The sequence below is a fragment of the Mastomys coucha genome, unplaced genomic scaffold (genome assembly GCF_008632895.1).
Source record: "Mastomys coucha isolate ucsf_1 unplaced genomic scaffold, UCSF_Mcou_1 pScaffold18, whole genome shotgun sequence".
Lineage (NCBI taxonomy): Eukaryota > Metazoa > Chordata > Mammalia > Rodentia > Muridae > Mastomys > Mastomys coucha.
The window spans coordinates 4156678-4174609 of NW_022196900.1; the positions used below are offsets into that span (position 1 = coordinate 4156678).

General features: G+C 45.6%; 2 protein-coding genes across 14 annotated transcripts in view; both read left to right on the plus strand.

Moving 5' to 3' along the window:
* Positions 1-11790, plus strand: part of Unc13b (unc-13 homolog B) — a 211220-nt gene extending 199430 nt beyond the window's left edge. For 6 of the 10 annotated variants that reach the window (XM_031377174.1, XM_031377175.1, XM_031377176.1 and 3 more), the window contains 15 exons: positions 3283-3409; positions 3604-3700; positions 3904-4047; positions 4538-4615; positions 5080-5157; positions 5636-5724; positions 5939-6091; positions 6212-6335; positions 6443-6499; positions 6661-6741; positions 7298-7445; positions 8811-8867; positions 9461-9553; positions 9916-10075; positions 10239-10524. In XM_031377174.1, the coding sequence (XP_031233034.1) occupies positions 3283-3409; positions 3604-3700; positions 3904-4047; positions 4538-4615; positions 5080-5157; positions 5636-5724; positions 5939-6091; positions 6212-6335; positions 6443-6499; positions 6661-6741; positions 7298-7445; positions 8811-8867; positions 9461-9553; positions 9916-10075; positions 10239-10524 (1772 nt within the window). Of the gene's footprint in view, positions 1-3282; positions 3410-3603; positions 3701-3903; positions 4048-4537; positions 4616-5079; positions 5158-5635; positions 5725-5938; positions 6092-6211; positions 6336-6442; positions 6500-6660; positions 6742-7297; positions 7446-8810; positions 8868-9460; positions 9554-9915; positions 10076-10238 lie in introns of all 10 variants that reach the window. The other 4 variants (XM_031377178.1, XM_031377179.1, XM_031377182.1 and 1 more) reach the window with 3 other exon arrangements.
* Positions 11791-13639: 1849 nt separating this feature from the next.
* LOC116095888 (phospholipid-transporting ATPase FetA) overlaps positions 13640-17932 on the plus strand; it is a 124651-nt gene continuing 120358 nt past the window's right edge. For all 4 annotated transcript variants that reach the window (XM_031377183.1, XM_031377185.1, XM_031377184.1 and 1 more), the window contains exons 1-2: positions 13640-13737; positions 17583-17626. In XM_031377183.1, the coding sequence (XP_031233043.1) occupies positions 17599-17626 (28 nt within the window). In that variant the 5' untranslated portion in view covers positions 13640-13737; positions 17583-17598. The remainder of the gene's footprint in view (positions 13738-17582; positions 17627-17932) is intronic.

Genomic DNA, 17932 nt, shown 5'->3' on the forward strand with positions numbered 1-17932 from the left:
TGTGGGGATGGAGTAGGGACAGTACTGAGGATGAAACCAAAGGTCTTGTGCACCCTATGAGGCCTCAAATAGCCTAGACAGGCCTTGAGTTTGTAGTCCTTTGACAAAGCCTCCTGAATTTCTGGGATCATAGGCCTATACCACCTTGTCCCGTGAGAGCTGGTGGTTTAACTGTATGGGAGTAGACAGAAAGAAGGTATACTTTAGCATTTTTACCTTTGAACATTAGTGTAATATTAGTTGGCATATTCTGTTCACCTTCACTTTAAGGTGTTAAAACCACAAAAGGTGGAAGGAAACAAGTTAAACTTAAGCACACTATTCCATCAGTCTTTACAGACATTACCAGAATTCGAGATTTAGGAGAGAAAGATGGAAGAAAGAAAACATGGCTGGGGAGATGGCTTAGTGGGGTGGGGAAAGCTCTACCTGTTCAGTTGCACTACCTCCCCCAACCCCCATGCAAAAAGGTAGATGCAGGCCAAACATGGTAGCAATCAGGGAACAGGGGCAAGAGGATCTCTCTGATTTCGAGGCCAGTCAGTCTACATAGCAAGTTCCAAGCCAACCAGAGCTACATAGCAAGACCCTGCAGATAGATGCAGCAGGCTAGCTAGCCTGGAGTTACTGCACCTCAACAGAAGTGTCAGAGAAACACTAACTAAACAAGGTGTAAGGTACAAACTAACACCTGAAGTTATCCTCTAACCTCCACATGTAGATATACACACATATACAATAAGTAAGTGAATAAACAAAGAAACAAACATTTTAAAGCCCTTGCTGACAGATTAACTCCAGTTCTACCACAAGTAACAACAACTTCATGAAATAGACTCGGTCCTTAGGTGCTAAGACCCTTTTTGTTTGTTTATTTGTTTGTTTGTTTGTTTGACACAAGTCTCTCATTGGATTGGAGTTTCACCAATCAGTTTAGACTGGTAGGCCCATGAGCTTTGCCTGTCTTCACCTCCATCTTCTATCACCTTCCATCCTGCTACCATGCCAGCTTTTTATGTAGGTTCTGGGATCTGAACTCAGGTCCTCATGTTAACAAGTTAAGCATGTTACCAGCTGAGCTATCTCAACAGTGCTTGCATGCAACCTTACTAGAGCATTAACTCTTTGGGTCTTGTTAGAAAAATGTATACCCAATGTTTGAACACTCATTTACTTAATGTTTATATACTGAAGTTAATATTGGTATAGAAATTGGGGCCTGGTATCAGAGGACACATAATTGATTGTCAGAGAATGTAAGAATATGCAAATACAGTAACTCAAAGGTCCTGAAACAAAAGAAAATTTTCAGGTGTCACTGCCCCATTTCCAATGTATTGCTGATTAAGCATAAGGGATACAGGTGCAGCCTCCACCATCATTTTGTGTCTCAAGGTCAGGGACTGGTTCAAGAGTGCTAGAGAATGGAGTAGAAAGGAGGGTCTCTTTGGTGTCCCCGATTTTCCCACTTTTTGTTGCTCATTGGTATCTCTGCTTTGTCACAAGCCACTACTATCATTCGTATTCGAAAAGTCTTCTTTGCTGGTGGTAAGAACGTTTGGTTGTCCCTTTGCCTCTAGTCTTATACCCTTCCTTCTCTTGCTCACTGCTTTCTAGAAGAGATGGCAAATGTAGCTTCAGGTTACAGTTCCAGAAGATGAAAGTCTAGGGACCTCAAGCCTTTCCAGGTTGTGGCCCAGGCTTCTCCTTCCCTGATGAGTGTCTGCTGCAGTAGTCACTAGAACTAGCATCCCTAGACTAGCTGTTTTGCTTTGATTTGGAAGAGCAATACCTATGCTATCTCAAAGTTAAGCAATGATGCCTTCAAGGATACCAGCTACTCCTTCTCCCTTGCTTAGTCTCTCCTTCTTTATAACCTTTATATCAGCACATACCGACTTATTATTCAAATCAGCTATAAAGGGTAGGTATGAAGATAATGTGTGTATATGGTCAGTGTTCTAGACCCTGAGTCAGCCCTGAATGAACTTCATCGTAGATTTAGATTCAGCTAACTAACCCACCAGTGTAGCGGAAAATATTAAAATGAATGGCAAGTTCCCTCTCTTAACTCTTAGCCCCAGCAATCTTGCCAGCCAGTTCTTATCTCGTGGAGACTCTCTGACTCAGAGCTCCAAAATCTCTCCACCCCAGTCCCCACTGGTGGGTCACTTCCATGTCAGCCCCATTCTTCAAACCCCCCACAGCCTTTGTGGTGCACATCTGGCAAACCCACGCTTTGCCACCATACCTTTCTCTCTTGAACCCAGTCGAACTGCTGTGTGAAGGAAAATACCACACAGATTTAGTTTAGAAACAACAGTAACTCAGTCTCTGGGCTCAACAACTAGAATCCTAATTTGTAAGCCATATAAAATCTAAATCTTCTGGTGGTGAATCCTGGTGGGTCCACGGTTGAAACCGGGAAACACTAGTAGCTACATCTTGTCCTCACACTATCCCCGTCCAAAAGGCCTCTAACTCTCTCCAGTTTCCTCTCTTCCTCCATCCAACCCAGAAGTCTTACCATCTCGCACAGTGACTGGCTCCTTTATTCATTAGGGGATGGTTCACAAGAGGTCACCTGAGTCATGCCAGATAACCCCTCCTGGAAGAGCAGAATTAACATCAAAATACAAACAACACACCAGATCCATAATAATACTCCTATTTGCTACAGCTTGGTGGCCTGTTCTATTTTTCATAGTTCCCAAAGTGTTGATCCTCATTTGCATATTTCCCTGAGGGCTCATTTTCTGTGTTTCAGCTCTTCTTGGGAGCCCTTCACTTTACCTTGAGATTCTGTCATAACATGGCTGTTCTCTGTCATTCTGTTTAGTTTTCTGTCTCTAGTGGTTCCTATTAACATATTCCTACCACGTTTAACTTAATATCCCTTCATTTAAGCCTACTTGATAGAATAGCTCAGTTACTAAGATTGAAAACAAACACTAGAAAACCATTGTCTTTCCTCTTTGTCTGTCGCCCTATTACTGGTAGACTCCACTAATTATCATTAGCACCCTCTCCTTTCCTTACCAGAGACCAGCAACTTCACTTTGCACTTCCAGAAGTTAGAGTAAGACAATAGTCTTGGGTTGGCTTGGCCTCTGGAAAGGGAGCTCTTAGAGGATGGGTGTGGGAGGTAGATGTTAGACATTCCTGTGAGTCACCTGTCTTCTAGGCTCTCTGGCAGAGCCACCTATGTAGACCTACTGCCTTAGGAAATACAGGAACCATGGCTACTGCTAAAACTTGATCCAGTTTCCCTCCCTTCATTAGAACATGAGAAAGACCGGCTGTGTAAGAGTGCTGACTACATGAACCTGCACTTCAAGGTGAAGTGGCTCCACAATGAATATGTGCGGGATCTGCCTGCCCTCCAGGGGCAGGTGCCTGAGTACCCAGCGTGAGTGTGTGGGCAGCAGAGAGGGGGGAGGGGTTCTAAATGGGTGAAGATAGTACCCTACATTGAGTTTAGTAGGCTCAGCTCAGGCTGCCTGTTGCAGGCACTGCTTTAGAAAGAGAAGTGTTAATGCCCTGCCTTCCAGAGATTCCATCTGGAGGAGCTGTCAGTCCTCAGTTTTCCTATCCTAACTACAGGTGGTTTGAGCAGTTTGTGCTACAGTGGCTAGATGAGAATGAAGATGTGTCCCTGGAATTCCTTCGTGGGGCCTTGGAACGAGATAAGAAGGATGGGGTAAGTTGGAGTCTTTAGCTACATAGTGATCAGTTGGGTCTCAGCATTCAGCTATTGGCCAGAAGTTTTGAGAGTCTACTAGGCTGATCTACCCCATCCTAAACAATCTGTAGGAAAGCTGTGGAGAGCGTGGAGCATGGCTCATGCCCTTTCAAACCCTAAAGCTAGGTATGGATGGTTATTCCATGTGTGGTCTTCCTTAGTTCCAGCAGACATCAGAGCATGCCTTGTTTTCCTGTTCTGTGGTGGACGTCTTTACACAACTCAACCAGAGCTTTGAGATCATTCGGAAGTTGGAATGTCCAGACCCTAGCATCCTTGCCCACTACATGAGAAGGTTTGCTAAGGTAACAATGGACCTCCTGGGCCCTTGCCCCTTCACACCACTATACTCACAGCCATAGGCCTGTATTCTACCCTCTTCTATGGTGGCCTTCTGTTAAAGCCTTACATTACCCATTTCCCCTTTGCTGTGTCTTAAGCAGGCTGATAGTCTATCTCAGTTCTGTTCTGCAGTTGAGAGGGAACTTTGCTACTTCCTATGAGTCCTTCTTTGCTTTCTTGATATTTTGGGGGTTTGTTTTGTTTTGTTTCGTATATTTGTGATCTGGTCTTGCTCTATAGCCCTGGCTTGTTTAGAACCACTATGCAGCCCAGAGCGGCTTTGAACCTGCAACAGTCCTCCTAACCTCTGCCTTCTGAGTGCTGGGACTGTATGTGTCCAACACTGTAGCCAGCTCCCTGCCATTGTAATGTTGGGATGAGAAATAGAACTTCAGGCAGCAAGGCCCTTGTGAGACAATAAGGATTCTCTTTCCTTTTCTTCTCTTTCCTCAGACCATCGGGAAAGTGCTGATGCAGTATGCTGACATCTTATCAAAGAACTTCCCAGCTTACTGCACAAAGGAGAGACTGGTAGGGCCTGGCCCTGGGCACTGAGAGGAAGGGAGTAGAGGATATCTGAGTAATGCTCAGCTGTTTTTGGCTTCTGTGCCCTTCATGCTTTGCTTGAGACTTACGCCACACAATAATGAGAAGGTCACTATGAGTGCCTCTGAGCCTCCACTTGGTGCTTTTTCCTCTACTAAGCATTTACTTAGTCTTCAATTTAAAAATTCCAGGCATTCACAGTTAGAAAGAGTAATACCATAAGTTCCTGTGTAACTACTACCTAGTTCTCATTTAGGCAAAAATGTTTACTATCTTTGTCCAAAGAGAATTCTCTGAATTGACTTTAGATCTCAGCCTTTAGAGTAATATAAATGTAGGCAATGTGAAGTGCCTGTAGCCTTGGGATAGCTTAATAGAGTGAGGGACCCTACACTAGGGGCGCTGTGCTAAAAGGAGCTAAGACTGAAGGCATCTGTCTGTCCCCAAAGCCCTGTATCCTGATGAACAACATGCAGCAACTGAGGGTCCAGCTGGAGAAAATGTTTGAGGCCATGGGAGGCAAAGAGGTAAGTTTAGGGTGTGTGCTTACTATACTTTGCCTGGGCTGAGTCGCCTGGCCACAGAGCTCCACCCTCTCTCAATGAATGTAGGTGAGGTGTGCTTAGCTTCCAATTTAGGATGGCTTCATTTGAGATAGGCATTGTGGTAAAATCCTGGAAAGGAAAAGCAGCCACTGGGTTATGGTACTAACCCAGAGAAACAAGCATAGCAGTAGGGCCCTAGGAGGGAGAGGCAAGCATTTGGGGTATGGACTTAGGATAGAGAATTAGCCATTGGGGTATATTTCTAAGAAGAATTAGGCTTGGGAGGCGTTGAGTTCTAGGAGGGAGGAACAAATGTTGAGGTGTAATCCTAGGAAAGAGGAGACAGTATTGAGATGTGGTCCTAGACAGGAAGAGTGGGTGTTGGAGCATGGCCATAGGGGGAATGGTGGCATATGAAGAAGTAAAAGCAGTCTAACTGGGTCTACCCCTATGGCCATAGCTGGACTCTGAGGCTGCAGACAGTCTGAAGGAGCTGCAGGTGAAACTGAATACAGTTCTGGATGAGCTCAGCATGGTGTTTGGAAACAGGTCAGTAGCCCCAAAATATGTAACCCTTAGAACCAGATGTAGTTTCTGGACATTCCTAGAGCTGCTGCCATACCCATCCAGCTGTAGACATTCCTATATTCCTTTGTATTGTCCCTTGAGGAGCTGCATCATAAAGAAATGAGTCTAAATTGCTGCTGTTGCTCCACTGTCAGCGTGGGGGACAGGGAGGGCTGCACTGTGGGCATATGTGTAGCTTCCAGGTGCGGATTGATGAGTGTGTTCGACAAATGGCTGACATCCTGGGCCAAGTTCGGGGCACAGGGAATGCATCCCCTAACGCCAGAGCCTCGGTGGCTCAGGATGCAGACAGTGTGCTGCGACCTCTCATGGACTTCCTGGATGGCAAGTGAGTAGCCCTCTGAGAGGAAAAGTAAAGCTGAGGCCTTCAGACAGGGGAACCTCGGGGGAGCCTCAGGGAGCAGGCACTCCAAACTTCCCCAGCCTCACCTGTTGTCTGAATCTGTAGCCTCACACTGTTTGCCACTGTGTGTGAGAAGACAGTTCTGAAGCGAGTCCTCAAGGAGCTCTGGCGGGTGGTGATGAACACCATGGAGCGGGTCATCGTCCTGCCCCCACTCACTGACCACACAGTAAGAGCACCGCCATCCCGGTCACTCCCACTGTCTCCTTTCTCTCACTCCCCACCTCCTGATAAAGTTTTCAGTCCTCTGCTTTTGACTGATCTCTCTCTGCCCAGGGCACCCAGCTGATCTTAACTGCTGCCAAGGAGCTGAGCCAGCTTTCCAAACTCAAGGTTCTTGGGATGAGGGGTTCATGAGGCTGCAGGGAGGGTGCCTGGGGGCCGGGTGTTGGGGAGAGAGCTACTGTGTGAAGGCTAGTTTTGAACTGGCTGGCCAGGGCTCTGCACTTATGACTGCCCTGGGCTTTCCTGATATGTTTTCGCTGGGGTTTCAGGACCACATGGTACGGGAGGAAACACGGAATCTCACTCCAAAGCAGTGTGCCGTCCTTGACTTGGCCTTGGACACCATCAAGGTGAACACTTTCCCCTTCTCCTTCTCCAGAAAGTCTCCCATGCACACTTGGCCTTGACATCCTGCCCTGCCAGACTAGCTGTCAGGCTCTTAGTAGTCTGTATCCAGAGAACAAGGCCTCGACCATGTCAGGGATACAGAGAGACAATTCCAAGCCCAAGACCCAAGATTGGTAAGGTGATAATATGTCAGGTGCATGTAAACTACAGTTGAGGCATTTGTGGAAAGTATGTCTGAAGTGTCAAGTTTCCTAAGGTTCAGAGAGGTAAAAGATCACTTTGGGCTCTTCAAAAGATCATTTTTCCTACCTAAAATGCTTCTATCTCATACCCGCCCAACTTGATAGGCCCTGTCTTCAAACACTACCTCCAGGAATATGCCCTTCCCTTACTGTTCTTGCTGAATACCTGAATGATGCTGAGGGATTCTGGCTGGCTCTGTAGGTGCTTCTGATCATAGTTAGTGCTCTGTTCTCATAGTCCTCTTCTGGCTTCTCTGAGGACAGCTGGGGAGCCGCCTCTCTGTGAGGATGAAGCAGGTGGTCATTTATCTTTCAGCAATACTTCCACGCAGGAGGCAATGGTCTGAAGAAAACCTTCCTGGAAAAGAGCCCAGACCTGCAGTCTCTACGCTATGCCCTCTCTCTGTATACGCAGACAACAGACACTCTCATCAAGACATTTGTGCGCTCACAGACCGCCCAGGGTAAGGAACTATGTGTTTCCACCTCCCCTCCCATTTACAGCACCTGTATGGAATTATTATTATTTAGCCATTGGAGAGGATCCAATTTCTCCTCCAAGATTGGCTCTCAACATTCAGTACTTACCCAGTCACATACCCACCCCAGGCAGGAGAGTGAGAGTCACGGGGGTTTTGAAAATGTGTTTGGGATTTCCCTGTTCCTTCTACTGGACTATTCCTGCTCAGCTTTGCACAGTTGAAGAAGTAAGAAAATGAGGAAGGCCTGACAGGGAGTGATTGGTTACATGTGCAGCCTTGCTGCTTTACTTGGTGGTGTTCTGGAGAACAAAAAGCAAAGGGCTCCCCAGACCATCCAGCACGGATGGATAGATCATGGCAGCTGAAGGGACTACATAGCAAGGCTGAGGGCTTAGGAATGATGCTTATACACTGGGGACCAGGCAGCTCAGTTGGTCAGTTTTGGGGGTAGGGACAGATTCTTTTTGTCTTGGAATTTTTCAGTCCCCTATACCACTTCTTGCCACCAGCTGTGTCTGTCCAAACTAAAGCACATCTTCAAAGAGAGGCACATCCTGGAATTCTGACCCGATCCTGAGGCTGGATCCTTCCTACAGGCATACTTATATGGGTTCCTCCAAAAGAACTTGGTCAGGCTGCCAGGGTTATGACCCTAATGGCATAGCAAGAGTGGGAGAAGGCTTGAGTCTTACTGAGCTGTGGATGTGAACTATAGAGTTGACTCAGAAGGGAGAAATCTAAGCAGTCATGCATGAATGGAAGTGAGAGAAAATGAGAAAATGGAGGGATTGTACATTACTGCTCCATTTCCTAAGCTGTTCTCAGTCCAGAGTCTGGGGGCGGAAAACAAGAGAAGCAGGAATGGGTGTGGCTGAAGGGGACAGGGAGAACTTCTGCAGAGCTAAGGATGTATACGGCCTGTAATATGAGGGAGGGTCTGAGCTAACTCAGAAGGCCTTTGGAAGCATTGAGCTACAGCTAGGTAACAATGAAGATGGGGCATAAAGTGCTAGCAGGGCGCACCATGGGGATTTTTGTCTGTCACTTAAGGGGCTAGAAAATCAGAAGCTGGCACCTCTGCCTTTCCCTGCTGGCCTTAGATATGTGCTATCTATACTTTCTACTGTTCTGCCAGGGTTTAGTTGGTCTCTAACCAGAGGAATCTTGTTTGGAATCCTCAGGCATTGGCTTGGACTCTTTGACTTCTGTATTCTGTCCCCCAACCCTTGTCTGAGCTTCTTGAATGTCTATCAGCTCTCTCAAATGGCTGTAACTCTTTGACCTCTAACCGCTCTTCTTTCTCTGTCCTCCTGCCGCTCACCTCTTGACTTGCCTGTCCTCGCTCAGTACATGATGGGAAAGGTATTAGGTTTACTGCTAACGAGGACATTCGGCCAGAAAAGGGTATGTTCTTTTACATTGTGCAAATATGAATCAAACACTGACTCATCCACTGGACTACAGTGAGCTGTGTGCTGGGGGTGGCTGGACAAGCTGTTATAAGTTCAGGGGTCCTGTGATTGTGACTAGAGAATTGTTCCATAGATTGAAGTAGGACAGAGAAGGGGTACCCAAAAATCCCAAGGACAAGCACGATATTGTTTCTCTCACCTTAAGAGCATTAAGAGATTAAGCCAGGGCCCAGTAGCACATGCCTATTATCTGAGAAATCAAGAGGCCAAAGCAGGAGGCACTCAAGTTCAAGTCTACCCTACACTACGCAGGGAGTAAGAATGAACAGAAAGCAAAGAGGAGGGAGGAAGGAAGGACGGAGAGAGAATTCTCAGTGTATTTTTAAAGTAAGTTTCTTCCCAGATACTGCCAGCTTATTTTGAGTTATAGTGCATAGCCTCATTCTTTCTCTCTTATTTGTTACTTCCCCATGACTACTGTGGGCGATCTCTTCTTGCTTCAGGGTAGGGTGTGAGGTGGGGCATTCTAAACCCTCAGTGAGCTGGACTCTAGTTCTCCAGTGGGCAATCATGTCTGTCCCTCAGGGGCTGGTGTAGATGACCCCGTGGGAGAAGTCTCCATTCAGGTGGACTTATTTACACATCCTGGCACTGGGGAGCATAAGGTCACAGTGAAAGGTAAGTGCTTTCACTTAGACATTGGACCCTTTGTTTTTTCATTAATTTATTTATTCACTTTAGATTCCAATATCTGGTCCCTTTCTCCTCCCAGTGCCCCCTCGCTCAGGAGGGCTGACTCTGTTTCCTGTCTGTGGATCCCATTCCCCTAACTGGACTGCCTTGTCCGGTCTTAGTGCAAGAGGATGTGCTTACTCCTGCAGAGTTTGACCCTTTCTTAACCATGGCCTCACTCATCTCTTGAAAGCAGGGGCTACTCATCTCAGTGCTCCATCTTTGTCCTTCCCAAGGGATACATGACCTAGGGCTTAAGAACTGGGAATACTAGTGGGATCCCTCACAGATCTCCCTTGTTTGGATAGTGGTAGCAGCCAATGACCTCAAGTGGCAGACAGCGGGTATGTTCCGGCCTTTTGTGGAAGTGACCATGGTTGGCCCACACCAAAGTGATAAGAAGAGGAAGTTCACAACCAAGTCTAAAAGTAACAACTGGACTCCCAAGTACAACGAGACATTTCACTTGTAAGTTACAGAGTAGGAAACCTATAGAGCTCTGGAACTGGGGAGTGCTGGGTGGTAAGGCTGAAGAAACTACAAGTAGACCAACTGGTTAGATGTCAACCTTGGGTGAATTCAGCAGAAAATGTTCATTTCTGGCTTTTTATCCTCTACCCTGTGCTCATAGCCTCCTGGGAAATGAAGAGGGTCCAGAGGCCTATGAATTGCAGATATGTGTGAAGGATTACTGCTTTGCCCGGGAGGATCGTGTCATAGGACTGGCAGTGATGCCCCTGAGGGACGTGGCAGCTAAGGGCAGCTGTGCCTGCTGGTGCCCGTTGGGCCGGAAGATTCATATGGATGAGACAGGCATGACCATTCTCCGGATTCTGTCTCAGAGGAGCAATGACGAGGTAGCCCGAGAGTTTGTGAAGCTCAAATCAGAGTCTCGATCCACAGAGGAAGGGAGCTGACCATCTCTGCCATCTCTGCCTTATGTGCCATCCAGACAGCACCCACTGCACGGATCAGTCAGGGAGAGTTAGCTGTGTAGCTAGCTTAGAGTCCTTGTAGTCAAAAGGCTGACTCTCCCAGTTAGGATGTGTAAGGAGAATCTTGGGGTAGTACGCTTTTCAGAGAAAAGTCCCAAGTCCCCAGCCAGTAGTCTGTGGTGCTAGAAGCTGGGCTGTGGAAGCTACTTCATGGAGAGATTTTTCCATAAATAGAGATGGACAGACATTTCCAAGAATGTCAGCTATTCTTGGTAGACAACTGTCCATTCCACTTCCCACTTCCGCCCCTCTCTAAACCACACTGTCCAGGTAGGTACTTCTGCGCTCCTCATTAGAACGTGTCTAGAAGGCCTGGAGCTTGACCTGGCTGACTCCGTGATCCACAGTGGAGACTGGCCAGAGGAGGAACACACGGGATGGAATTCACTGTCATCTGAGCAGCAGGACTGGCGAGTGTGGCTTCAGTGAGGACAAGCTAAATCCTTTACTCAGAATAGCTGTCATGAATCAAAGCAGGTTCACATGGTGCTTTGGAGCCCTGAGCAGAATATTTTTTTGGAATCCAGGCACCAGGGGTCTCATGTGCCCAGAGTACTGCCAGCTCCCTACTCCTGTGCTTAGAACACACACACACACACACACACACACACACATACACACACACACACACACACACACACACACACACACACACTCTATCTTATATGTATAGACTTGAAGGCTAACTAAGGATTCAAGGATATTTTCTTGAGTAGTCCCTGAACAAAGCCAAAAATAATGGAAAATTGTCTTGAAAGAATTGTTCTCACCTATGGTCATAACCTTCTGGCTGTCCTCCTTGCAGAAAACATCTAGTCTTTAGCCTTCCTCTTTTCTTTGGGATCAGCTGCTGTCCCCTACAGATTGGTCAAGCATAAAGAAGGAGCTTGGACTCTCATTCCTCTGTACAAGCTGGATGGAGAGGACCTTAGGGCTTGCTGGAAGGTCAGAGACAAACCCTTTCAGCCAGTCAGATGAGCTTCCTGGACCCTTGCTCAGAAATGTGACTTGACCCTTGGATTTCCTGATAATAGCCTGACATTTCTAAAGACTCAACATTGTCCACAATGCGCCAGTCAATACACGAAACAAACCAAGCATCTTTGCTGTTTTTAATTATTATATGTGCCATTATTATGGGGAATTGTAGGGTAGACTTTAATAAATTATAGCAGCTTTTGGAGTCTGGAATTCTGTGAATATGTGAAAACTATAAAAATGATTGTCATGTTTAATCATAGCTTTTGGACTAATAGCCCCTGGTTACACATCCCCTCCCAACCCCACTTATAGCCAATGGTGGAACCTAAGTGTTCTAAATGACCACTTGATTCCACAGTCATTGAGTTGGGTGGCTCACACTTTAAGACCAACAGTTGGGAGACAGGCATTTGGATCTCTGTGAATTTGAGACAAGCTTGGTCTACATAAGAGTTCCAGGCTACAGTTGAAAAATGAAATGTCCCCATGAACGTACTCTGTATTTTCTAGTCCACTACCACTAGTTGTTAAGGGCCTTAATTGGGTTCATTTTCTCTGCCAGTTAAAGAACTACAAGGCAGGGGGGAAAAATCTCGACCATAACAGACAGGTAGCTGTAGAGAAATTGCAAAAGGGCAGATTCAGCAGTCAGAAGAAAGCTTTTTATTAAAAGTGAGAAAACATTCCTATTCAGCAGGGGCACAGAGAAAGACCCTCCTACAAAGCAGAAGCCCAACTTCTTGATCGCTAGGAACTTGCAAAGTGTGTCTTTACACCCAACCCTAACTCATGGTTGGTGAGCTTGAAAAACGGCGGGACAGTTGGCTGGCCCACAACTGTTTTGTAAATATGTCCTGATCTGGCCTTGAACTTACTGAGGCACTCCATCAGCAGGGGCCCCACTAGCAGGAGGTATTTTTTAAAAAGCCCACAAGACATCATTATCATCATCATCATCATCATCATCATCATCAAAGCTCCCAGGTCTTTGTCTCAGGTCAAGAGGGTGACGAAGCAGCCAAGCATCTTGGAAGTTCACAGTCTTTATTACTTAGTCATGGCCCCTCTCATGTTTGCTTATCAGGGACTCTGTCTAACTCCTAGTCCCTCGTATTTTTTATTTCCCCTCTTCTGCATCACTGATAGACCCCAGTCTTTGTTCCTGCTCCCCCCATCTCTTTTTAAAGATCCGTTTATTTATTTTATGAGTACACTGTAGCTGTCTTCATACAAACCCATTACAGATGGTTGTGAGCCACCATGTGGTTGCTGGTAATTGAACTCAGGACCTCTGGAAGAGAAGTCAGAGCTCTTAACCACTGAGCTATCTCTCCAGCCCTCCCTCTCTCCTTTTAAAAAAGTACTTTAAAGTTGTAGTTATATTTGTGTGGATGAGTGTTTTGCCTGCATGTATGCTAATACACCACCTGGGTGCCTGGTACCCACAGAGGTCAAAAGAAGGCATGTGATCCCGGAACTGGAGTTGTGGATGGTTGTGAGACACCATATGGATGTTCTCTGCAAGAACAAGTGCTTCTAACCATTGAGCCATCTCTCTGGATCCGTCCTCTTTCCTCTTCAGTTAAAAGCTCCTCAGTGGTCCCCACGGCTTCTAAGCTAAAACTTAAGCCCCTCCACGAGTGCCCTCCACATACCCAAACACACACAATCCCGCAGCTGACTGAATTATTGCCTTTATATCCCCCTACATACTTGTGCACTGTGCCCTCAGTGCCGGTTTACATTCATGTGTCCTTGTTAATTAATGTCCAGCCACCCTTTCCACTACCTCTGTCACCTCTGGGAAGCTATCGGGACTCAGCCAACTCTGGGCAGCACTTTCCATCGTTATTCTCCCCTCGTTAGCAAGTAGTTAGCCCCCCACCCCCACCCCCACCCCGAAGGATCTGAGGATTTCATCTCAGGACTCAGCCATCTCAGGGATTTAGGGCTCAACTACTTCAAAGCCAGACTTTTCAGCGGCAGTATCCTGGTTAGGGTGAGGGCTGCAGAAAGGGGCGTGGCTGGAGACGGGCTCGTGGCAGCGCGTGGGTGGGCGGGTCCAGCTCTGGGCGGAAGCTGTGGCTCTGTGGCACCTGCGCAGAAAGGTGCGTTAAGATGGAGGTTGCTGGAGTTGGAGGCTGTGAGGCGACGGTAAGTAGGGGGCGCCCGAGGAAAAGTTACGGTTTTCTTTTTGACAGCTTTGCTTGGAGACCTTATATTACTTGAACTACCAGGTGGTTACTCTTCCTCTTACTTCTAAAGAGAGCTCTGTCGATACTCCTCAAATATACAGGTTTCCCTGGCACTCCCAGAGAGTCTTTATTCCCCCCCCCCATAGCTCCCAAAGGGCACACATTTGTCCATTTATTCCATAAAGCAAGTTAACCCTAAGTCTCCCAGCTGTGTCATATCCCTGGTAACTAAGGAAGTTTGTTCATTTCCCCAAGACTGTTGAGATTCCTAGGCATTTGCTGTCATTTTTTTCTTTTTAATGCCTACTTGGTAGGAAAAAGTGAGCTAGGGCCTTGCTGGATAGCCCTAACTGGCTTAAAACTCACTGCATAGACCTGACTGCCCTAGAACTTGTACTGATCCTCCTGCTTCTGCCTCCTGACTGCTAGGATCACAAGTATAAATTGTGCTTGGTGTCCTTGCAGGCTGTCAGATCCCTTGGGACTGTATTTAGAGACAGATAAGAGCTGCCATATAGATGCTGGGACCCCAGTGCCACTGAAAGAGCAGTCACTCTCCAGCCCCTTGATATAGTTTTAAACAAAAGAAAAGTAGGAGAAATTTCAGGTTAGAAGGTCTGAACTAGTGGACTTTTAAAGGATAGAATCACTTCCTTTAGCATGTTTTGACTGACCCCTGCATGGTCTTCCCAGACCCAGGAGCAGAAAGGCAAAGCTGAAAAAGCAACATAAAAATGATGTATTGAAGCTGGAATCAGAAGATATAAATATGGGTCTCAGCTCTGAGACATACTGTTCAGGAGTCTAGCCTTTAGTGCAACAGTTTGCTGCAATTGTTATTTGGAATGATAACACCAAATCTTCCATATCCAATTCAGAGGGATGAAATGGGCTCATATACAAAAAACTGACTTTGAAAACTATATATTTTTTCTATGTGAGTAAAGAAGTATTATGCATGATCCTCTATGTTCTGATAAAATAACTCCTAAGGAATTTGTCTTGCTTAGTCCCAAGATCAAGGAAAATATATTTGTTGAGCAATTACTATATGTCAGGTATTCATCCAGGTCCAGGCCACAAATTACTCATACATTTAGGGAATGGTTATCAGCATATTAATTACTTAACTATCAAGTGCAGACTCAACAGCATATTGAAGTAGTAGGAGTAATCTAAATTTAGATGTAACTCTGCTGCTGTCTAACTATGAAAAAGACGCTTGTTATGTCAACCTGAATATCAGCATCTGTGAAATAAGGAGTTAAGGTGACCTCAAATGTTTTTTCCAGTTGAACTTTGCCTAATGTAATGAATTTATTACCTTCAAAGAATGCCCCTATTGAAAAAGCTGAACAGTCAGAGGACCATAAGAAGAAGTACTAAAGTCACGTTAGGTTCAGCACAGCAGTAGTAAAGGACAGAGTTGCCCTGTTTGATAGTAGAATGCTCAGAGACTTCATGGAAGACTAGGCAGGCTGGGAAGGATGGAGACTGAGGTAGAAAAAAGAGAGGGGCTCTTGCAGGTACTGGAACCTGAGTAGAACTCCAAAGGAGTAAAGCATTCATCTCTTATTATCCTCTTTAAGAAGAGTTTACATTTTAATTATGTGTACTGGTCTGTGTTTGGGTGTGTGCACTTGAGTGCCAGTGCCTACTGAAGCCAGTGGCATCAAATCCCTCTGGAGCTGGAGTTCAGGCTTTTGGGAACTGCCAGATGTAGGTGCTGGAAAGCAAACTGCAGTCCTTTGCAAGAGCAGCCCATACTCTTAACCACTGAGCTGTCTCTTCAGACTCCATATAGTATTCTTCTAATGTAGCAGTCAGAGTCTTGGCAGAAATACAGTTGATACAGTCATAAAGATTTGACTTAAGGGCCTGGTCAACAGTAAAAGAACTATGAAGGTGTAAAGACAGGGATAACAACAGCAGTGAGTAGCACTCCTAAGGCTGAAGGGATAAAGGCAAAAAGGACTGTTCATACAGAGTCAAGCTAGAATATGGCTCTGGGAGGAGGGGCTTCCAGATAAGAGCTGTGGTTTTACTAGTGAAAACTACTGCAGAGGCTGGAGAGATGGCTCGGTGGTTAAGAGCACTGACTGCACTTCCAGAGGTCCTGAGTTCAATTCCTAGCAACCACATGGTGGCTCACAACCATCTGTAATGGGATTGGATGCCCCCATCTGGTGTGTCTGAAGACAGCTGCAGTGTACTCATATAAATAAAACAAAGAAATTTTTAAAAAAGAAAGAGAGAAAGAAAGAAAGAAGGAAAGAAAGAAAGGAAAGAAGGAAAGAAAAAAAACTACTGCAGGAACTCGAACAAGGTGCAGAGAAATAAATGCCCTAATGTTTCCCATGCACTCCAGTTGCCAGCTAGTACTTGTTGGCAAGACCTAACAAGCAGTCTAGTCAAGAGAATATGGGGGATATAGTCCATAAAAGTCAGCTTCCTAGACTAGGACAGGAGAGTTGGGGGATGGGAGAGAAAACAGCAAACTTTTTCTCAGGGAACAAATCACCATTATGGATGCTTTCCAAATATTGTAGTGTTCCTTGTGTTAAAATACTGTAAGGTTCAGTCTCAACTGTCTGAGGATGCTGGTGCCTTTGTTGAAGAATGAGTGTGAAGATTCTGTGCTTGTGGAATATAAAAGTACTCAGCATGCAGCCTCAATCCATCCTGGATACTCACTTTATATTAGGACCTTTTTTACATGCCAGAATTGTTGCTTGGCTAAAATACCTTTTCTAGTCAAGGTCTCAAAGTATAGATGAGCTGACTGAATGAAGGGAAAGATAACCTCAATTCCCAGGGACCTGTTGCCTATTATAATGACTTTGGCTTTTAATAGAAGAAAGCTAAGAAGTTATTGAAAAGTTCTACAGGATCCTTAACTTCCGACATCTGGGTTTTAAAATCATTCACTTAGGGGAAATCATCTAGATTTTTGTTCAGTTAGCTTTGATCACTTTTAAGTTATTTCGATGTTGAGTTCCTTTTATATCATATGAGGAAGTATATATTAATGGTCCTCAGCTTTGAATACACATTGGAATCACTTGATACTGGATAATACTGAATCCACTATTTTGATGGTTAGTTGGTTGGTTGGTTGGTTGGTTGGTTGGTTGTTTTTTTTTCAAAGACAGGGTTTCTTTGTATAGTACTGGTTGTCCTGAAGCTCACTTGGTAAACCAGGCTAGCCTTGAAGTCACAGAGATCTGCCTGCCTCTGCTTCCCAAGTGCTGGAATTAAAGACGTGTGTGACACTGCCTGGCTTGAATCCATTATTTTGGTTAGTTTAATTTTGGCTGCATGCTAGGCTTTTGACATTTTTTTTATTCCAACCTGAACTAGGTGCTGCATGTGCCTATAATTCTAGCTATTCAGCAGGCTGAGGCAGAAGATTGTGAGTTCAAGGCCATGGTGCAACATAATGAAACCAAGTCTCAAAAACAAAATGAGAGGGGCTGGAGAGAAAGTCAGCAGGTAGTGCGTTCCTGCTTTTCTGGAAGACCTAAGTTCAGTTTCAAGAACCCAGCTTGTAGCTCCAGCTCCAGGGAGTCTGATGCCCTCTTCTGGCCTCCACAGTCACCTGCATTTGAGTACACTTACACACAAACACAGGCACATAGTTTTAAGATAAAAATACCTAAAATCCCTATTTTAGTGAGAAGCAAGATAACCTGCATAAAGCACTGAGTAACATGTTCAGCACACTAAATTTTTGATGAATGGTAGGTATTATTATAACATGAGGATGCCAGCTAACTGACAAAGCAGTCTTTGTTTCGTTCTTAGGTGGTGTTTCTCTGAGATGAAATACATAAACGTGTTTGTTTCAGGTAAGTGCCCAGCTCACATCAGTTGAGGTGCAGGGCTCAGCAAGCAGTCCGGGCATTGCCCCGCCCTGCACTGTACCGTGCTCTCTCACACAGTTTGTGCTTCCAGGACTTTTATTAAAGCACCGAACTGACACCCTCCAAGAAATGTCTTATAACTTGGGACCTGCATTGGCTGAGGATGCATCTAGCTCAGTGAGAGGGAACCTGCCTAGCATGCACAATGCCCTAGGATGATCAAGAGTCTGTGGTCACCCTGGGTGAGTGAGTTACACTCACTTGAGTTACATGAGTCCTCATCTCAAAAAA